General features: G+C 37.0%; 1 protein-coding gene across 2 annotated transcripts in view; it reads left to right on the top strand.

The window, feature by feature from the left end:
* LOC100890679 (voltage-dependent calcium channel subunit alpha-2/delta-3) overlaps nucleotides 1-19,027 on the top strand; it is a 74,135-nt gene that overhangs the window by 1,833 nt on the left and 53,275 nt on the right. For both annotated transcript variants that reach the window (XM_003725539.3, XM_003725540.3), the window contains exon 2: nucleotides 9,919-10,000. In XM_003725539.3, the coding sequence (XP_003725587.2) occupies nucleotides 9,919-10,000 (82 nt within the window). The remainder of the gene's footprint in view (nucleotides 1-9,918; nucleotides 10,001-19,027) is intronic.

Genomic DNA, 19,027 nt, shown 5'->3' with positions numbered 1-19,027 from the left:
AGAGGGTAGGGATAGATAGATTATACCGTGAGAAAGGGAAGTGAAACAATATATTTCCAGATTCATCACCTGACATCCCTTCTCGCCTAAGTATACCGTTAGAGAGGAACATTGGCGCCGCGCCGTGCGTTAAAATTGGTATTAAAACATCGTTTGATAGCACAATAGCATGTTTCTAATGCCCCGTGTGTCCTCAAAATTAATTGATCTATCTTTCAAGTCCGCTGTCCACACGTTCGCCTGCCGTCTTCTATAATTGATAACGAAACAATTATGTTGAATACTTCATATCGTGAATAACTAACAGGAAACTTTAAATAATTCATTGAAGGGCATGCGACACAATAGCTGATTTACGAAGGAGGGGAGAAAGTGGCATCACGCTTCTTCTTGCTAACGAGATGCTATACGACAAGCAAGGCTTGCATGTATTGTGTTCTGGAGTAATCGTGTTCTGGAGTAATAGCATGAACGACGTGAAAAGAGTCACAGAACTGAAATAACTTAAAGTAAAGGGATATAAAGAGAGAGAAAGACAGAGAGACAGAGAGGTATAGAGAGAGAGATAGAGAGAGATAGAGAGAGAGATAGAGAGAGAAAGTGAAAGGGAGAAAGAGAGAGAGAGAGAGAGAAGGGGAGAGAGACAGAGAGACAGATAGGTATATATTATAGAGAGAGAGAGAGAGAGAGAGAGAGAGAGGGGAGACGTGGTATACATGGAGTAAGCAAGCGGAGGGGGGAGATAACGATAGTAAAGATGGGAGGGGGAGAGTGGGGGGGGGGGACGGAGGGGAGCAGACAGTGAGAGAGAAGAGAGACAGTCGAAGATTGAGATAGACAGACTGCAAGAAAGATGAGTCGTAAAATAGTGCTACCAATTATTTGCCATGTAGTATAGTAGTCCTTTATTATGGCTTTTAGTCAAGAAGTTAAGGATTCGAATCCTGCATAGAACCAAAATACATAACTTACGGTAACTGTTGTCTCTCTCGACCCAGGTGTAGTAAACACTTCGAGTATTTATTTCTTGAACTAAACTGCTGATGCTTATGTCAGAGAAAGCCCAATGGAATGCGATAACGCGTACCCATGCAGATGACTGTGTGATAAATTATTATGACTGCACTATAATAAAGAGGAGAACCATTTACGAGCTTTTATTGATTTCGACGTTCATCACAATCAATATAAATACAGTATATTCCACATTGACTCATAGTGTGACCGATAATCGTTTGAATACATTAAAAATATTTCCTGAGCCAAAAGTGGCTCAAAATAGAATATCATTCATATTGACTCTTTTTCTGGCTGCTTACAACTAAACGACAAAACTGCCCTATACCCTTCTTAGGTATGCACTTTCATGTATCACAGTAGGGAAGTTATATGTGAATGCAATGCATACTTGTACTTAATTTGACACCATAATTATGAAGGTCGTAACGCACTCGCAGCATATTAGTAGTGCATTACAATACTACGAGTGTCTGTCTATTAATTATTATCATTATCATTCATCCATTATGCTCAATATATCCGGTGGAATCGCTAGATGAAAATACACTTTATCTGAAGGCTGATTATTATACTTATAGCTTGTTTTCCAACGAGAAGAGTTTGTAGGTGCGTTGGTTTATATGGCTGACTCGAGATGATCGAGGAATGCTCTTATCCTTGTCATCCTTGAGTAAAGAGGAATGTCGTTTGTTTTTTTTTTACAGAGAAGATGCACTCATTAAATTGTATACATTCTTAGGTGTGTCGTATGAAAAAGTACACAGCAGGAGGTTTTTTTTAAAAACTATATATCCTAATAAATTTCGGTTATTTTCATTCTAACTGCAAGGGTAATATTTTTGTAATCACTTTTATAGTACCAAACAATTTACTCTTTGTTTGGAAAATAAAAGCTATCTAATTTCAGTTTGCCAACCAAGAAGGACACTTTGGTATCCAAGCTCCACCCGAAAGGCCAATGTTCAAAGTAAACAGGGTATAAAATTAGCAACCTATGTTAAAAATAATTGTGTATGCAGGGCCCCGTCTTATAAAGGGTTGCGAATGATCCAAACGAGTCAATCGCCAATCTCGTATGTACATAGTTGCGATTGATATCAATATGCATGTACTTTTATACTCCACCAGGTTCCGATATAATTGTATTTCCCCACGCAGAATGAAATCGTACTCTCAAAATTGTCATTGTTATGGATAAGATTGTCAAGTCATAAACCTATTAAGTATTATCGTTGCAAATAGATGGCAAGAAAAAACCTGAAAACTGCGGAATTCGAAGTACATGTTCTTTTCAAATAATGTATGCAACACAAGACAATAGAAACAGTACAAGCAACAAAAATATGACGAAGAGAAGATGGTGATATATCATTAGAAGAAGTAGGGGGAAGGGGAAAGCAAAGAGAGAGAGAGAGAGAGAAATACGAAGAAGATGAGGACCTTGCAAGGTCGATACGTGCGCTATATAAGAATCCAATATTATTATTATTATTATTATTATTAAGAAGTAAAATGCCACATTTACCCCCAATTACTATGCTTGGATTAGATATATTATTTTCTTCTTCTTCTTCTTCTTCTTCTTCTTCTTCTTCTTCTTCTTCTTCTTCTTCTTTTTCTTCTTATTCTTATTATTATTGTTATTATTATTATTATTATTATTATTATTATTATTATTATTATTATTATTATTATTATTATTATTATTATTATTATTAATATTATTATTATTATTACTATCATTATTATTATTATTATAGTTAATATATTATAATTATTATTATTATCATTAATATATTATAATTATGCTGTATTCTACTGGTTCACACTAGGGCCCTTTGTTGCAGACATTCAAAATTACAGTTTGTATGCCATTTACTTTGTCGTTTGTGTAGCCGTTATTGCATGTAAAATGAATCGATGCATCTTAAATTCTTTTTTTCTTTAAGCTTTTTTATATGTAATCACTTACGCCTAAAAGTAGTTTGAACCCTTGGCTCCATCGTCTCCCTTAGCATGGCGATCAAGATTCTCCGGGGCATATTAGAAGAATATTGTCTATTAGCCTTAATAGTAATAATACATAAGACTAGCTTGTTATGCCAACGAGTCTAGATCTCGATTGGGACAACTTGTGCAAATGCCTATGAGGCAAGGAAAGTACTTACTGGTTGAGGTCAGGTTGCAAATGCTAAATGTTAAATTGCATGATTGAAATATGAAGAGAGCTTCGTGAGTGTTTATTCATTTGCGATAACAAGCAAGGGCATGTACTACAATGACCTATGTAAACATTGGCACAGAGAACTATCCAACGGTAAAGTACTTGAGTAAAGTAATATAATATGGCCCCTTGGACTAATCATAATATTGCACGTACCTGTATACAATTATAAGTCATAATCCTGGTATTCATTTCATCCTATCTTTATATCTATCTTGATAAAAAGCTTTTTACCATATCCAAACTAGAGAGGTTTCTTTGGACTCACTATTATTTCTCGTTGGATAAAAAGACATTGCCGTAAAACTGAACGCCAAATTTGAACCTCATGCATGTGGCTCGTAAACTTTCTTATTTTTTGGTCGGTTGCACATCTTTTTGTTTCGGACCATCGAACTTTGAAATGGTCCTAGCCAATCATGAAAATGTAATGCTTCTTGAATAATTTAAACATTATCCCGATATGATGATAAAATAGCACTTCGATGGCGTGACGAATATAAAATGTTTAATACGAAGATAAAAAAGATGGACTCCGCAGGGGCTCTTAAAAGGAGCTGCTTTTCTCAATGGGGATGGGGGAGGTAATAATTCAAACATTTTCGTCGATAGCATGCATCTTTTAACTTTTTGTTTCCTCATGAAATATGGAAGACGAAAAGGTTATATTATACCCTAGTGTGAATTTTCGATGTTTATAACGATTTTTTTATTTTTTATTGAAGTCAACCATTAAGTCTCCCCTGATAGAATGAATCATCACCCGTATTGACGGCATAATTATTTAGTACACTATTTTGTTATATAGCTGGCCTATAAGCAGGCGCGGATACACGGGGGATCCGACGGGCCCGCCCCCCCCCCCCCCCCCCCGCTCTAAAAACAAAAGGAAAAGAAAGGAAAGGAAAAGGGGAGAAACAAGGGCTAACAAGACGAGTTAGAAGTGGACCCAGGGCATTCACTTTAAAATGAACAAGGACTAAAGGCATTTTAGGAATGTTACAGTTATTTCATTGCGTCACATTCATAACGACAGGAAGATAATTTTCATGTTCATGTAACGGGCATGTTTCTACTTACTTCAGAACTACGACCTAGGACTGTCGTACTCTCTTTAAGTGCATCCCTGGATGATATGACGCTGTAGATATGTTTGGAATGTCCCTTTTAGTTATGCAGGGAATTCCTCCCGGGCTTATCCACTGGGGTCTTATCACACGTCTTGAGTAGGGGACTCCCAACCATATACAGAATCTGATGATCACACAGCAACATGAAAAGTCTTAATTTACTTGTGCTTTCACGATAAGCCTATACGTGTATACTATTGCGTATAAATTATGTACCGATGTTATTAAAAATACAGTCATTCTATAATACATTTTATATACTTATATCTGCTATGATACAATGGCGAAATACATCATCTTTAATTACGTCAGTCATTAAATATGAAACTACTTTCTAAAAAGCGTTTGGACCATAAATTACAAAGGGGGAAAATACATTTTGTTCAGTTACACACCCTCCGCCGCCGTGCATGCACGATCGAAAAGGTATTATGAGTAGACATTATTGGGGATAATAATGTTTCCAGAGAACGATCTTTAGAGAGCAGGCCTATTGTCAGAGTAAATATCGTAGAACGTTCTTTTTTCTTTAAGACGACCACTCTCTAATTCTTTATTTCCTATTCCTCAATAACACACTAATGGCTTTCCACTGAAAGAGGCAAGGACGTGATTTAAAATAAAATAAAAATAAAAAGACACAGAATGATGTGGAGTTTTTCTTTAAGTATTTGAACGTAGATTCTTGTGCTGCTTTATACCCGTAACATCTATTCTCATTTTCATCTTGATCATTAAGGCTCCTCATCATGGTTTTCGAGAAGATGGTTCAAATGAAGAAGCAATTTACGATGTAGATGTACGGTTCACTTTCTTAAAATCAAGTCAGTCATTCGGTCGCCTGTATACATGACGAAGTTGGTAAAGAATATTGACTCAATGATATCGGTCATTTTCACCATAAAACAAACTTTAAAAGCTTCTATCACCTTTCTCCTCTTGTTATGAGGGTGATTTAAAGCCCCATTGTCTTACTTGTAGCTACTTGCTCCCTCTATATAGAAAACTTCCCCAATCGGTGCTGTTGGTCCCCCATGATCCTCTATTTCTTACGTTATTTGAGAGCTGAGTTGATGAGATAGCCACCTGTCAGTGACCTCGCTGTGTGGTCTAATCCCTCCTAGCCACACTAGTGTTGATAAGCTTTAAGTAATAATTAAAGTGTGCTTCGCAAACACGTTTGGCCTCAAAAAATCCTGGATCTGCCACTGAGAAATGTATAGTTTTACCCGGCCTCTGAATTAAGTATAACTTTTTGCTCGCTCGCAAAATTTAGATGTCAAAGTTAAAAATTATCTGGTACTGTGCGACATGTCGTATGACGTTGTCTCCCTTCAGGAATTCATCAAACTAAAAAATCCACGTAAGAGGCATTTTGAAAGTTAAACAAAATAATACATCAAATTTAAAGAGCTTCGATGCTCTTTTTCAGGAAACTCTATTTTAACGATAGCAAGCACTGGCCCTGAAGGCTTTAAAAAAAAGTTTTTAAAAATTCCATTAAATTCCAGGAAATTGGGTGCTCTTTTTCAGGAAACTCTTTTTAAACAAGTGGAAGCGCTGACAGCTCTGTTTTTTTAATCGTGGCAGTTTTTTTGGATCAGATATAGACCTTAAATGAGCCTCATTTTCTTCAGTATACACGTGTAATTACTGTAAAATTAAGAAGGAGATTGTCTAAAACAAAATTGAGTAATAATTGAGTCGTGCCCGGCTTTGCAGTAATCATCATTGAAGTTGAAATATAGTTGAAGTCAGGCGCGGATCCAGGGGGGGGGGCCGAGCGGGCCTTGCCCCCCCCCCCGCAAAAAAAAAAAAAAAAAAAAAAGAGAGAAAAAAGGAAAAGAAGGGAAAGGGAAAGGGGAGAGGAAGGGAAAGAAAGAAGAGGAAGAAGAAAAGAAAAGGGGGGAAGGAGATCGGGGAGCCGAAAGGGCCTTGCCTCCAAAGCTGTTGACCCCCCCCCCCCCCCCCAATCAAAAAAATAAGAGAGAAGGAAGGAAAGGGAAAGAAAAAAGGAAAAGAGGAGATACTGGCGTACTGATACTGATTGCTCATCTGACCGTGATTAAATGCCTAAAACCCCAAAGCTTTCGGGGGCTCTGCCCCCTGGATTCCACCTAGGGCCCTACGGCGGGCCCTTAGATGCTCATCTGACGGTAATTTAATGCCTAAAACCCCTCTTTTGGAGGGCTCCGCCCCCTGGACCCTACGCCAAATAGTGACCTTCCAGTGTCACAAAATAATAGGTATTAAAAAAAAATGCTCATCTGACCTTAATTAAACGCCTAAAACCCCTAATTTTCCGGGGCCGGCTCCGCCGCCTCGACCCCACCAGGGGCCCTAAGGCGGGCCCCTGAATGCTTATCTGACCGCGGTCCCCCCCCCCCAAAATCGGAAGAGGACGTAGGAAGAAAAAGTAGTAGACAAAGAACTTCTTTAAAATTCAGACAAGGATTAAGAGTATAGAGAACGGTACAGCGAATCGTCTTCTTTCTCTCATAATCTTGCGCGGGAGGGGGAACCTGATTCAGACGAGGATTCAGAGGCGAGAACGGTAATACGAATCTTTAATGATTTAATGAAACGTAAAAGCTTCCGCGCTTTGCGCGGGATGGGGGGAAAACTAAATTCCGACGAGGATTATTTTCGAGAACGGTACAACGAATCGTCTTCTTTCTCTAATGATTTAATGAAAATTAAAAGCTTCCGCGCTTCGCGCGGGAGGGGGGAACCTGAATTCAGACGAGGATTTAGAGTCGACAACTTTACAGCCAATCGTCCTCTTTCTCTCATAATCTTATGAAACTTAAAAACTTCCGCGCTTCGCGCGGGAGGGGGGGGGGGAGACCTGAATTCGGACGAGGATTAAGAGTCGAGAACTGTACAGCCAATCGTCTTCTTTCTCTCACAATCTTATGAAACTTAAAAGCTTCCGCGCTTGGCACGGGAGGAGAGGGGGGGACCTGAATTCAGACAAGGATTAAGAGTCGAGAACTCTACAACGAATCGTCTTCTTTCTGTAATAGTTTAATGAAACGTCAAAGCTTCCGCGCTTCGCGCAGGAGGGAGAGGGGTGACTGAATTTAGACGAGGATTAAGAGTCGAGAACTTTACAACGAATCGTCTTCTTTCTCTAATAATTTAATAAATCGTAAAATTTTCCGCGCTTCGCGCGGGAGGGGAAAAACTTAATTCATACGAGGATTAAGAGTCAAGAACGGTACAACGAATCGTCTTCTTTCTTCAATAGTTTAATGAAACGTCAAAGCTTCCGTGCTTCGCGCAGGAGGGGGAGGGGGGGGGGCTGAATTTAGACAAGGATTAAGAGTCAAGAACTCTACAACGAATCGTCTTCTTTCTCTAATAATTTAATAAAACGTCAAAGCTTCCGCGTTTCGCGTTTGCACCGACCCCCCCCCCCACATTACGTCACTGTTGGTCACCATTACGTACCAATATTTGGCTCGCATAATTTGAAATTTGGGCCCCCCCCCCCCTAAGAAATCCTGGATCCGCGCCTGGTTGAAGTATACGATATACCATGACAATTTTCAGGCGAATGGCATCCCATGTTTCGGACCTTATAGCTTTCATAGAAATCACATCTGGACCGCGTCAAGGAAGAAGCTTGAGAATCCTATAGATCTAGAAACTCAGAAATTACGTGCCTTTTTCTATATTTTTGAAAGGCAGTTATACATAAATGAGAAAATTCAACAAACTGTTGTAATTTCCTCCAACAAATAAGAATCAGTACATTACAGTTTCTTTATTTTTGTTTTCTCGTAGGCGAGACACACAAAAAAACACAGACAAGATATAAAATAGGGTTGTATATCCCAAAATGAACACAATCTTAAAACATCGTAATACTATTTCTACGAATCGCTTAAAGGCTTCGTTTTGAAGTAAAAACACAAATCCTAATTTTTTTGCTGTAATTATTTCTTTATTTCATGAAAATTCATGCATTAAAGAATATAAGAAAATATTGAGAGATGGTATCAATACGCTTTCCATTACCACATTCAACTGCTTAAATTCTTGGGTGCCATTTTCCGATTTAAGGATTGCGAGGCAATGCGAATAATGGAGGAATCACCGGAATGAATTGGTATGCGCGCGTGATTGAAAATAAACAATATAGGCTCCTGCTCGGATTTTGCAGTAAACGTGTGTTTTTAAACAAAACGCTCGAATCCATTGAAAGTCTAAAGTGACACTTTCACCACACGCTGGAAATGGGTTGACGTGTTTATGACGATTGATTGTAAATCTAAATCGATATAAAAAAAAATGAACGTGTCAAAATAACTTTTTGTGTGAACCCGTTGCTGTGGACCAGCTGAGAGATATAATTGATAACTGAAACAAATATATATGTATACAAACATTTTCTCACGAATTGTCCCCCCCCCCCCCCCCCTCGCCGCCGGCTGGATCTGCCCCTGCTGGTAATTTTCTGCATTGTAGAAGCATTTTAACCTGTCAAGTGAGAGGGGGGTCATGATGACTTACAGGCACCATCACGACTTTATCATCTACATAATTGTCATTTAACTTTACCATTCCCCCTTTTTTTTTGTTAAAAATAAAACTCAGATCATTTTGTATTCTTTTGATTTTGCTTTACATTGAATGTCCCTTTCAAAACTAGTGAAACAAAATACGGTCTCATTTCATTAGTTTAGTGTCTCATTATCCTACGTTTTTGAAAGAAACTTTGTAGTGATTATCCTTCGCCGAACATGAAACATAAAATCATGCTTCCAAATAATGATTATGGCGTGTCAAAATGATTTTCTACTGGTAGGAATCCTTCGTCACATTGTCGGCTAATCCAGACAAAGACATATTAAAGTCATGCTTGTCATTAAGATACAAATGATGGTATTTAAAACAAAATATTATGTATATTCATGTTTATACATCATGTATATACTTATCACTAACATAACACTCGATCACTCGTTTTTTTCTTCCTTAAACCTATCATGCTTATGAGAAATACTTTTATTGAGGATGTATTACCTTTCATTTTTTAAAAATTATAAGTGCGTTGAACAAATTGCTGTGCAAATAGAAGACAGGATGCCATGGCAGTATTGTCAGAAGTAGCATACATTTCACGAAACCCGGTTATACTTGTTGTGTAGGAGAATATTGGAGAGAATTGCACATGACTTTGTGACGAAATATAATTGAATATCGAAGCAGAGTTTTATTATCATTATTATAGAATTCGGTCAAATAGGTTAATTTGTCACGTGATGCAGTTACACAATTGTAATATTTAATCAGAAAATAATGTTGTTATTGTTACACCATGCCTGTCTCATACAATTAGACGGGCATGTCGGGGAGGGTGTTTATTCAAGGTTTTCATGAAGGGTAGGAGGAAAGTAAGCAAAGGGATAGAATCTGGATATGATCGGAATTTGAAATAGATTCGACTTTTTCATTAGGAAGAGAACAAAATTACAAGTATAATTAGAAGTATAACTAATTTGTCTTTTTTCCCCTTTTTCTTTCTTGATTCCTTAGTGTGGTCTCGTGGGCTGATGAATTAGGAAGGCGATTATACAACCTAAGTAGAACATACAGTGGAAGCGATGTTGTTCACGAGGTAAGTTTTATACCATTAAAAATATATCTTTTAACATTTCATAACTACAATTAAACTAATGTAGGTCTCCGCATGACATAGAAGACGGCGTCAGATATCTATTTAATTTTTTTTATATAAAATAATTTCTAATTAAAGTCTCTGATTCGAATCTATCAATATGACACTTTACTGACATCCAAGTAACATTAAGTTTTCCATTTAGGCCTACAATACTACAACTGCAATCAGCTATGGATTCATATCAATTGACTATAGAGAAGTTGCACTTATCCACAATTCGAAAAGGGGCACCTATTTTCTTATCTCGCCTACTTCCTACATTGTTTATTTAATTTAATGTTATGTTCTTTTTGATTGTCAGAGGAAATATTGCTAATTGAATTGAAAATTGAATTTAGAAGTTTGTAGATATCGCCAAGAATAATATTATCACGATTATTATCATAACTCTAGCGAATCCAACTGAGGCCTTTTAAAGGCATCCGGTAACTTTGTCTCACATTCTGAAACAAAAACCTGGATTTAGCTCATGCTGCAATGTTAATTATAAACCTTTAGGTCAGTCAGGAACCCCAAGACTTTTACAAGCCGATCACCTGTCTGATTATCAAGATATTTATGATTGGAAATCGAAACCAGATTTTGCGTTTGCCTAACGGTTTTCATAATACTCAGTACAGTCTTTTGGGGAAAATCGAGTATGGTGAAACCGGTCACTCAAAGATTTTTACTTGTTTGAAGCACTTCTTGATCATTTCGAAGCGCAATTTTGTTTAGGGCTTCAATATTACACTATATCACATACACTGAAAACACGTAGGGCCGTGCATCTTAGATTTAACATTGTTAAACGATCCCTTTAAAGTTGGAAAACAGGCGTTGATTCAATCACCCCAGTGTGGAACCTATTGCTTTCCACCCCTTTGATTCACATGGCTATTTTTCGCCTCGTAGAACACAACGTCGTTTGGGAAATTACTTTCTTCCGACAGGTTGCGCCATACGACAGAAGAAGAAAAAAAAAATCGAAGAATATAGCCCCTAAAATTATGCATGCATCGGCTTTTCACTTTATTATGTATACGAGTAGAGCCCTTTAACAAACCTCTCCATTTCTTCTCAAACGAGTGATAATTCAAAGGAATGGGGGGGGGGGTCGATTATTTAAAACGTCTCTTTTTGTATGATGAAAGAGGGATGTGATGACTTTTGAAAAGGTGTTGGACAAGCCTATTAAAATTGCTTCATTTTACTTTTTCAAAAATCGTTGCGATCGTACTTCTAAATGATTTAAAGTTATTTGATACATCTTCAATCAGTGAGAGAAAAAAATAAAACACCTTTTTATCCAGAACACGTTACAATGGCGAATCTAGGATTCTCTGGCCAGGAAGGGTTGGAGCTAAAAAAAGAAGCATTAATAACACATCCATTCAAATCAAGCCATTCACTTGACTCTCAATCGAAAGGTCGAGGGTTCGAATTTAATGCCGGAATTGGGAGTCTTTTGGCAAGACATAAATCCACATTTGCCACTCCGGGTAGCTGGCAATTGCTGGGGTAATGTTTAAAGTGTATGTCAGATTGGGATTTGCCGGCTGTGCATAATCCCGTGCCCTCTTGAACCGACATTGCGAATGGAGTAAGCATACCCATTCGTGTGTGATTAAAAATATACCCACCAGCACATATAAAATCACAATTACAGAAGTGATTTCTTTATTACGTAAAAGTGAAATTTCCTCACCGCGACACTTAAAGGCATCGTTTAACAATGTTAGATCTGAGATGCATGGCCCTACGTGTTATCATTGTCTGTGATATGGTGTAATATTGAAGCCCTAAACAAAAATACGCTTAAAAATGATCATGAAGTGCCTCAAAAAAGTAATAATCTTTGAGTGACCGGTTTTACCGTACTCATTTTCCCAATAGTGTTATAAAAACCGTTAGGAAAACGGAAAATTTGATTTCGATTTCCAATCATAAATATCTTGATAATCAGACAGGCGATCGGCTTGTAACATTCATGGAATTCCTGACTGACCTAAAGGTTTATAATTATCATTGCAGCATGAGCTAAATCCAGGATTTTGTTTCAATATCTGAGACAATTTTACCGAGTCACTTTAGGTATTCAGGTACCAGGATGTTGACGAACCAGTAGGACCCTATATTTTAATGAAATAAAGACCGATGCGTAACCGATCAGAATGAATGTAACTTGATCTCAAAATCTGCCCGAGTGAATAAATACATATTTCATCTTCTTCTGCTCACGGGTTTATATCATAATAGGATAAGTGGGCTATGCTTCGAGAACCATTACAAATGTGAATATGCCATTAAGGGGAATTCCCCCATGTAATCTGTAGAGCAACGAATATTAACGAGACATTAACCAATCCCTTTTATGATAAGTTTGCTGGCCCCAAAGAAGCTTTTCTCAGAACGCGATCATAGTTGCAAACAACTGTAGCTTTGAGGAGTAGAAAAGTCGTTAAAACACAATGAAATAACTTTAACAAAAGTCTGATATTTTTAGAGTTGTAATGGGGTAACTGCTACTGTGGATATATAAAATTTACGTCATATAACTTACTAATAAAGTATATAAATTTTAATGAGAACCATTTTGTTAAGGGTGGCAAGGGCAATCTTATAGATTTAGTAGAATTGCACCCATATCTCGCATGGTGATTTTCACAGTGACCACCAATTGGTTAACGTGATATCATAAGCGCTGTCTGAGAAAGTAAAAAAATATTGCTTTCTCAGGATTAAGTATGACATACACACGGGAGTATGAATCATCATATCATGTATGCATCGTACGTCCATACAATTTACAAGGCAAAATAGATGATCCAATTTGAATTCAAACCATCGACGAAAGCATCAAACCATATTGAATATGAATACCAATTCTACATCTAAAGAAGATGTTAACATGTTCATGTACAATACACGAGCTTCACCGATGCGATCCAATATCTAGAAAATCAAACACAAAATTTCACAGTTTATTACATTACATTTTTACTTTTACACTTTGAGCACAAACATTCAAGAAACAAATACAAATGACGCCTATAAGACGCAGGTTTTAATTGCAGTTATATGTATAAAGACTCTTTATCAGTAAATCGGCAGGGAGACCCTGGAGAATATAATGTATTATCCATAGGATGTACTTGAAATACCGATAAACGTATCTGTGTCAATTCATACATCATGTAAGACGTGAAGTGTGCAAAATCAACATCATTGTTCTATGAATCTGGTCTATTTATTTATATTAAACGTAAATTTGTACTGTCTTAATGATTTGAATATTATGTAAACATAATATTATGTATCTCATTTTGCTTCTCGCTCCAAAATAATGAAAGTAACAAGTCAATATATATTCGTGTAATTTCCCGCTTGATTGATGACGCATGGTAGAGACAAGGATCTTGCCATCATCCACAGTCATGACAGCAAGGGGGTTGGCATCAGAAAGCATTACTTTCGCAGCGAAACAAGAAATAGATTATGGAGTATGATATAATGTAATGATCATCAGATGCTTATGTCCCTATTCAGAATCACCAATCAATATGAATATCCATCCGGTATAAGAATAAATCTCGATTCTGTATATGAATATCCATCCGGTATAAGAATAAATCCCAAATCTGTATATGAATATCCATCCGGTATACACTGTTGCTCATAACGGTGGAATATTTTTTTTTATCCCAATTTATGGAATTATTTTAAAAAATAATTTAAAAATACTAGATCTAGATAATAGTATACAGTCTCAGATTTTATTGAATAATAATTTGCCAATATGTGTTTTGCGTGACTGCTAAAGCATGTATATTATGCTACTATGTTTATTAACTAGGGGACCTATGCCCTTAAGTCATAAATGACAGTAATGAGGATTAATGCCTCACAAAAGGGCACTAATATAGCACATCGACACGGTGTTGATCCTGGGGCCTCACAGTTACGAGGCCATTGCTTTGTCACTGAACCATGACTGTACGCAGCGGGGGCTATGGTAGGGGCAGTTTCCATAAATTAAAAAAAAAACAGAAAATGCAATAAATTTTCAATAATTTATTGCATTCTACCCGGTCCCCAACATAAAAAAATCTTCTGTGTGCCCATGCCTTGAGCCATAATAAATGGCCGTCCAGAGGATTTTTTTATGTTGGGGACCGGGGTAGAATGCAATAAATTATTGAATATTTATTGCATTTTCTGTTTTTTTTTAAATTTATGGAAACTGCCCCCTACCCTAGCCCCCGCTGCGTACAGTCATGGTTCAGTGACAAAGCAATGGCCTCGTAACTGTGAGGCCCCAGGATCAACACCGTGTCGATGTGCTATATCAGAGCCCTTTTGTGAGGCATTAATCCTCATTACTGTCATTTATGACTTAAGGGCATAGGTCCCCTAGTTGATAAACATAGTAGCATAATATACATGCTTTAGCAGTCACGCAAAACACATATTGGCAAATTATTATTCAATAAAATCTGAGACTGTATACTATTATCTAGATCTAGTATTTTTAAATTATTTTTAAAATAATTCCATAAATTGGGATAAAAAAAAATATTCCACCGTTATGAGCAACAGTGTAAGAATAAATCTCAAATCTGTATATGAATATCCATCCGGTATAAGAATAAATCTCAAATCTGTATATGAATATCCATCCGGTATAAGAATAAATCTCGAATCTGTATATGAATATCCTTTCGGGATAAGAATAAATCTCGAATCTGTATATGAATATCCTTCCGGTATAAGAATAAATCTCGAATCTGTATATGAATATCCTTCCGGTATAAGAATAAATCTCGAATCTGTATATGAATATCCTTTCGGTATAAGAATAAATCTCGAATCTGTATATGAATATCCTTCCGGTATAAGAATAAATCTCGAATCTGTATATGAATATGGAATAAGCAAACTTGTAAATCTTTGACGTACAAGGTAATAGTTGGTTGGTTTTATTTTCAGTATAAAAATATATCACCCTTTGATACATACATTATACATACATATTATGTATAGGAACAAATATACAAATCAATTATCAAAAATAAGACCGGGCTGTTTTATTCAGAGCCATTCACATAATGGCTCTGTTATTATTCACTTGGTCCAGAAAGTATGCGGATTAACTTCATGTTGACCTGATAATTATCATCATCATTATCACTATGAACATGATGGACAAAGAAAGAGGACAAAATATACAGTTCCTCAGGTACACAAAGGAACATCCCTTCACTGCTATTATGTAAAAATTAGTAAAACAGGTGAATACGCATGTGACACCTGTTCTACACATTTTTACATTATATCAGTGAAGGTAATGTTCCTTTGTCTACCTGAGGAACTGTATATTTTGTCCGCTTTCTTTGTCCGTCATGTTCATAGTGTATACTCCACATTACCAATACTTAGTGTTTATTGAAACAAGATTCGTTACGTATGACGTGATCACGTGCCATATAAAGAACTGACATGAATGGGCATCGCCTAGGTACACCTGCTGCAGCACGCTGAATATGGTATAGTAGACCAACTTATGACGTAAGCAGGATCATCATTTACGCAATAACCCCTTACTAAATATATCCTATTATGAAAGAAAGAAAATAACATTCTAAATCGTGATTGGACAACTGAATGTCACGATATAGGTGGACCGGTGTAGATTCGTTGTGGTATGTTTGCAGATACGTGTAGACTGAAATTTTTAGGTAATCTATCATAAGGTTTGCGTGTGAAAAGTGAAAAGAATCATGGCTTGGACATATTAATCGCTGGTCACGGGTTCTTTTACCTGTTACATTATATTAATTAACAGCCTTATTTACCACGCCTATACCAAACTAATTGATCATAAGTTGCACAAAAACATAATTTGGTTGATTGATGTTCATTTATTTTCGTATACATCATCCGAAATATATACCTTTTTAAGATGGTCACATAAAATCATACAGTACATAGAAAAAAGGGGTCGCCATGAGCAAAGTAAAACATGTTCATACAATATAAAAAACAACATTTTGTTACATTATAATTATATTATCTACATACCGTTTCTGATTATGGGATCAATGGAGCGATCGACCGTCTTTAATTTTCCATTCAAAACATGATATTGCCATACTGAATTTAAACCGGGGTTATGATTTAGCTACAGTATTATGCAAGCGACAGACATTAACATGTCATTGGTCGAGTAATGAGAATAAGAGTGAGATAGCGAGGTGGTATGTAGTGAGTATGAACTGATCAGGCATTTTGTGAATATCACCAGTTATGCATTATGCTCCAGTGGCGGATCCAGGGGGGCGGGGCCCGCCCCCCCCCCCCTTGAGAAAAAAAATCATGTAAAAACACGTGATTTTTACCTTTTTGGGGCGTGCAAATTTTTGCGACTTTTCGGCCGGCGCGATTTTCAAATTTTCGGGAGCAAAAAAAAAAAAATAGTGCTCACTACCCTAAGAAATCCTGGATCCGCGCCTGGTATGCTCTGCTTGGTACAACCAAAGATCGACACTCGGAAGAGAGAAAATTACTTTCTGAGTATAGCAAACAATAACAAGCTTTCTTCATGCATAGTGAAATTTCTCATTTACTATAGATGATAAAGTCTTAGATTTCCTTTCAGGCCTAATATTTTTTTCGAAATTGTTGGCTCCATCAATCTTAAACTTACATATTACAATGCATTTTAAAACTAGATATTATTCTTAAGAAAAAAAAAGTCAGATACATATACCTTGCAGTAGGAATTACGACGTAACTTTAAGTTTCCAGTATTTTCAATGCAGATCTCTAAAACAACCAAGGAGTTATTTGCTGGTATCTCCTTGAAACAACCATGAAAGTTCATGTTATATGTTTTGCAGGCAGGCTCGACTGAGGTTGTCTGGTTGATAAAAGGCATCGACCTTTTGAGTTCTTTTTAGAATGTCACCTGTCTTGTTTCGTGATGTTACTACACGATAGATCACGAGGCATGATGTTTTTTTAGTTTAAACGGCGCGTATCATTCAGTAGTGAATATTGACGCCAAAATCTATTCGCACTAACAAAAAAAAAAACAAAAAAAGGAAGATAAAAAATAAACAATTCTATGCCGAATTATTTTTGCGCAAATTGTGGAGACTCTCGATAGGTTGTCCGCACAAACCGTTGGCCGTTTCGAATTTTGAGTACTGTCAGTAAGATTGAGTTGTAATGAGTCCGCGAAGTAACACGAAGTCAGTGCCTAGTTCAGTTTTATGCAATAACACAATAGATAATTAAACATATAATACTCTAGAAATCGTGCTGTACTAGTATTGCATTTTTATTAAGGCGAAAGTGGACGAGATTGAAAAAGTGAAAATAATTTCTAATCCGCAAAGCTATGATTTTTCTACACAGTAAAAACGCTGCTTAAAAAAGTGATGTTCACTTACAGTTGTACACTTTCTTAAACAACAGTTGAACAAATTGTAAACAATGTTGCTCGAAACGAAAGTAATTTTGTTAAACATTCGCTGTTTAAAATGTAATGACTGCTATATTTACTAAAGTGCGCGTTGGCTAAAACCTTTGTTTCACATCATGGCCGACCAAGCTGTAGAGCTGTCGTGGATGAGTGAAAACGTCGCCGGACTGTCGATCACAAGGTCCACGGTTCGAGTCCCGCCGCGGTACTAATGTCCTTTGGCAGCCTAGCATAGCCGGGTAATGTTGGAGCGCCTTGAGGACCTTGCAAGGTCGGTACGTGCGCTATATAAGAATCCAATAGTATTATTATTATTTAACAACAGCTCCTTTTTAAACAACTTTCTTTAAACAACCCAGTTGGTGTAAACAACCCCCACTGAACAATAGCTCCTTTTTAAACAACTTTCTTTCAACAACCCAGTTGGTGTAAACAACCCCCACTGAACAACAGCTCCGTTTTAAACAACCGTCTTTAAACAACACCGGTTGTTTAAATTGTGATTTTAAACAAGTTGTTCAAAATGTTGATCAACTAAGTGTTTAAACTTTAAACAACTCGAGTTGCTTAACATTTTAAACAACTCTTAGATCAGGTCACCCGTTAATCCAAAGTTGTTTAAACTTTTAAACAACATGTTCACTAAAATTTTAACTGTGTAACTCTCCATTATTTTAATGTGTATTACTCTCGGCACAGTTATCTTCATCCATACTACTTTTTACAGTATATTCCTAATTTGATTTGATTCTGCTGAATGCGTATCTAAACTAAATGAACGTGACGTGCTACATCCTGAAACGAGTAAAAAAAAAAATTCTCCTCTCTCTATCTTACTTCTGTCTCAGTTATATACCACTTTTCTTCACACGTATGATTGACGCACCAGAAGGGTTGAGATGGGAAAATGAATCAGTGTGATAGAATTACAAATTCAAATACCTTGAGGATACTTGCGTTTTACGGAAAGAAATCCTTTCAGGCGGTGCAGAAGTCCTTACATGAACTCCCTCCAAGCCTCCTTCCTTACGATGGAGCTGATGATTATACACCCAGAGTACTGATTACCCGGTCGTAATTCTTTTTGTTCACCATCTCGTTCCCTCTCTTCTTTTTTCTTCTTCCTCATTCACTCTCATGCTCTCTCTCTCTCTCTCTCTCCCCTCTCACTCTCCCCTCTCACTCCTTTTTTCTCTCCATTTTCTCCACCTCTTTCTTAATCTCTCTTACTCTCCCCTCCTCCCCTCTCTTACCCCCTCTCTCTCTCTCTCTTTATCTCAACCCCCTCTCTCTCTCTGTCCCCCTCTTCTGTCTCTCCGTTTCTCTCACAGATGCACACATACCAACACACACCCTCTCTCGCTGTCTATCACTTAGTATTTACATATCGTGATTTGTTTTGTCCTAGTATGTATAATCTCGTCTTTCCTCACTTTCTGAACCCCAATTTGTTTCACCCCCGTTGCCCGATGATTGATAATATGATAACGTGACTGACT

Source organism: Strongylocentrotus purpuratus, unplaced genomic scaffold (assembly GCF_000002235.5).
Source record: "Strongylocentrotus purpuratus isolate Spur 01 unplaced genomic scaffold, Spur_5.0 spur5_scaffold_6, whole genome shotgun sequence".
Classification (NCBI taxonomy): domain Eukaryota; kingdom Metazoa; phylum Echinodermata; class Echinoidea; order Camarodonta; family Strongylocentrotidae; genus Strongylocentrotus; species Strongylocentrotus purpuratus.
Note: the sequence above shows the minus strand (reverse complement) of the source record. Positions and strands in the feature narration are given on the sequence as shown.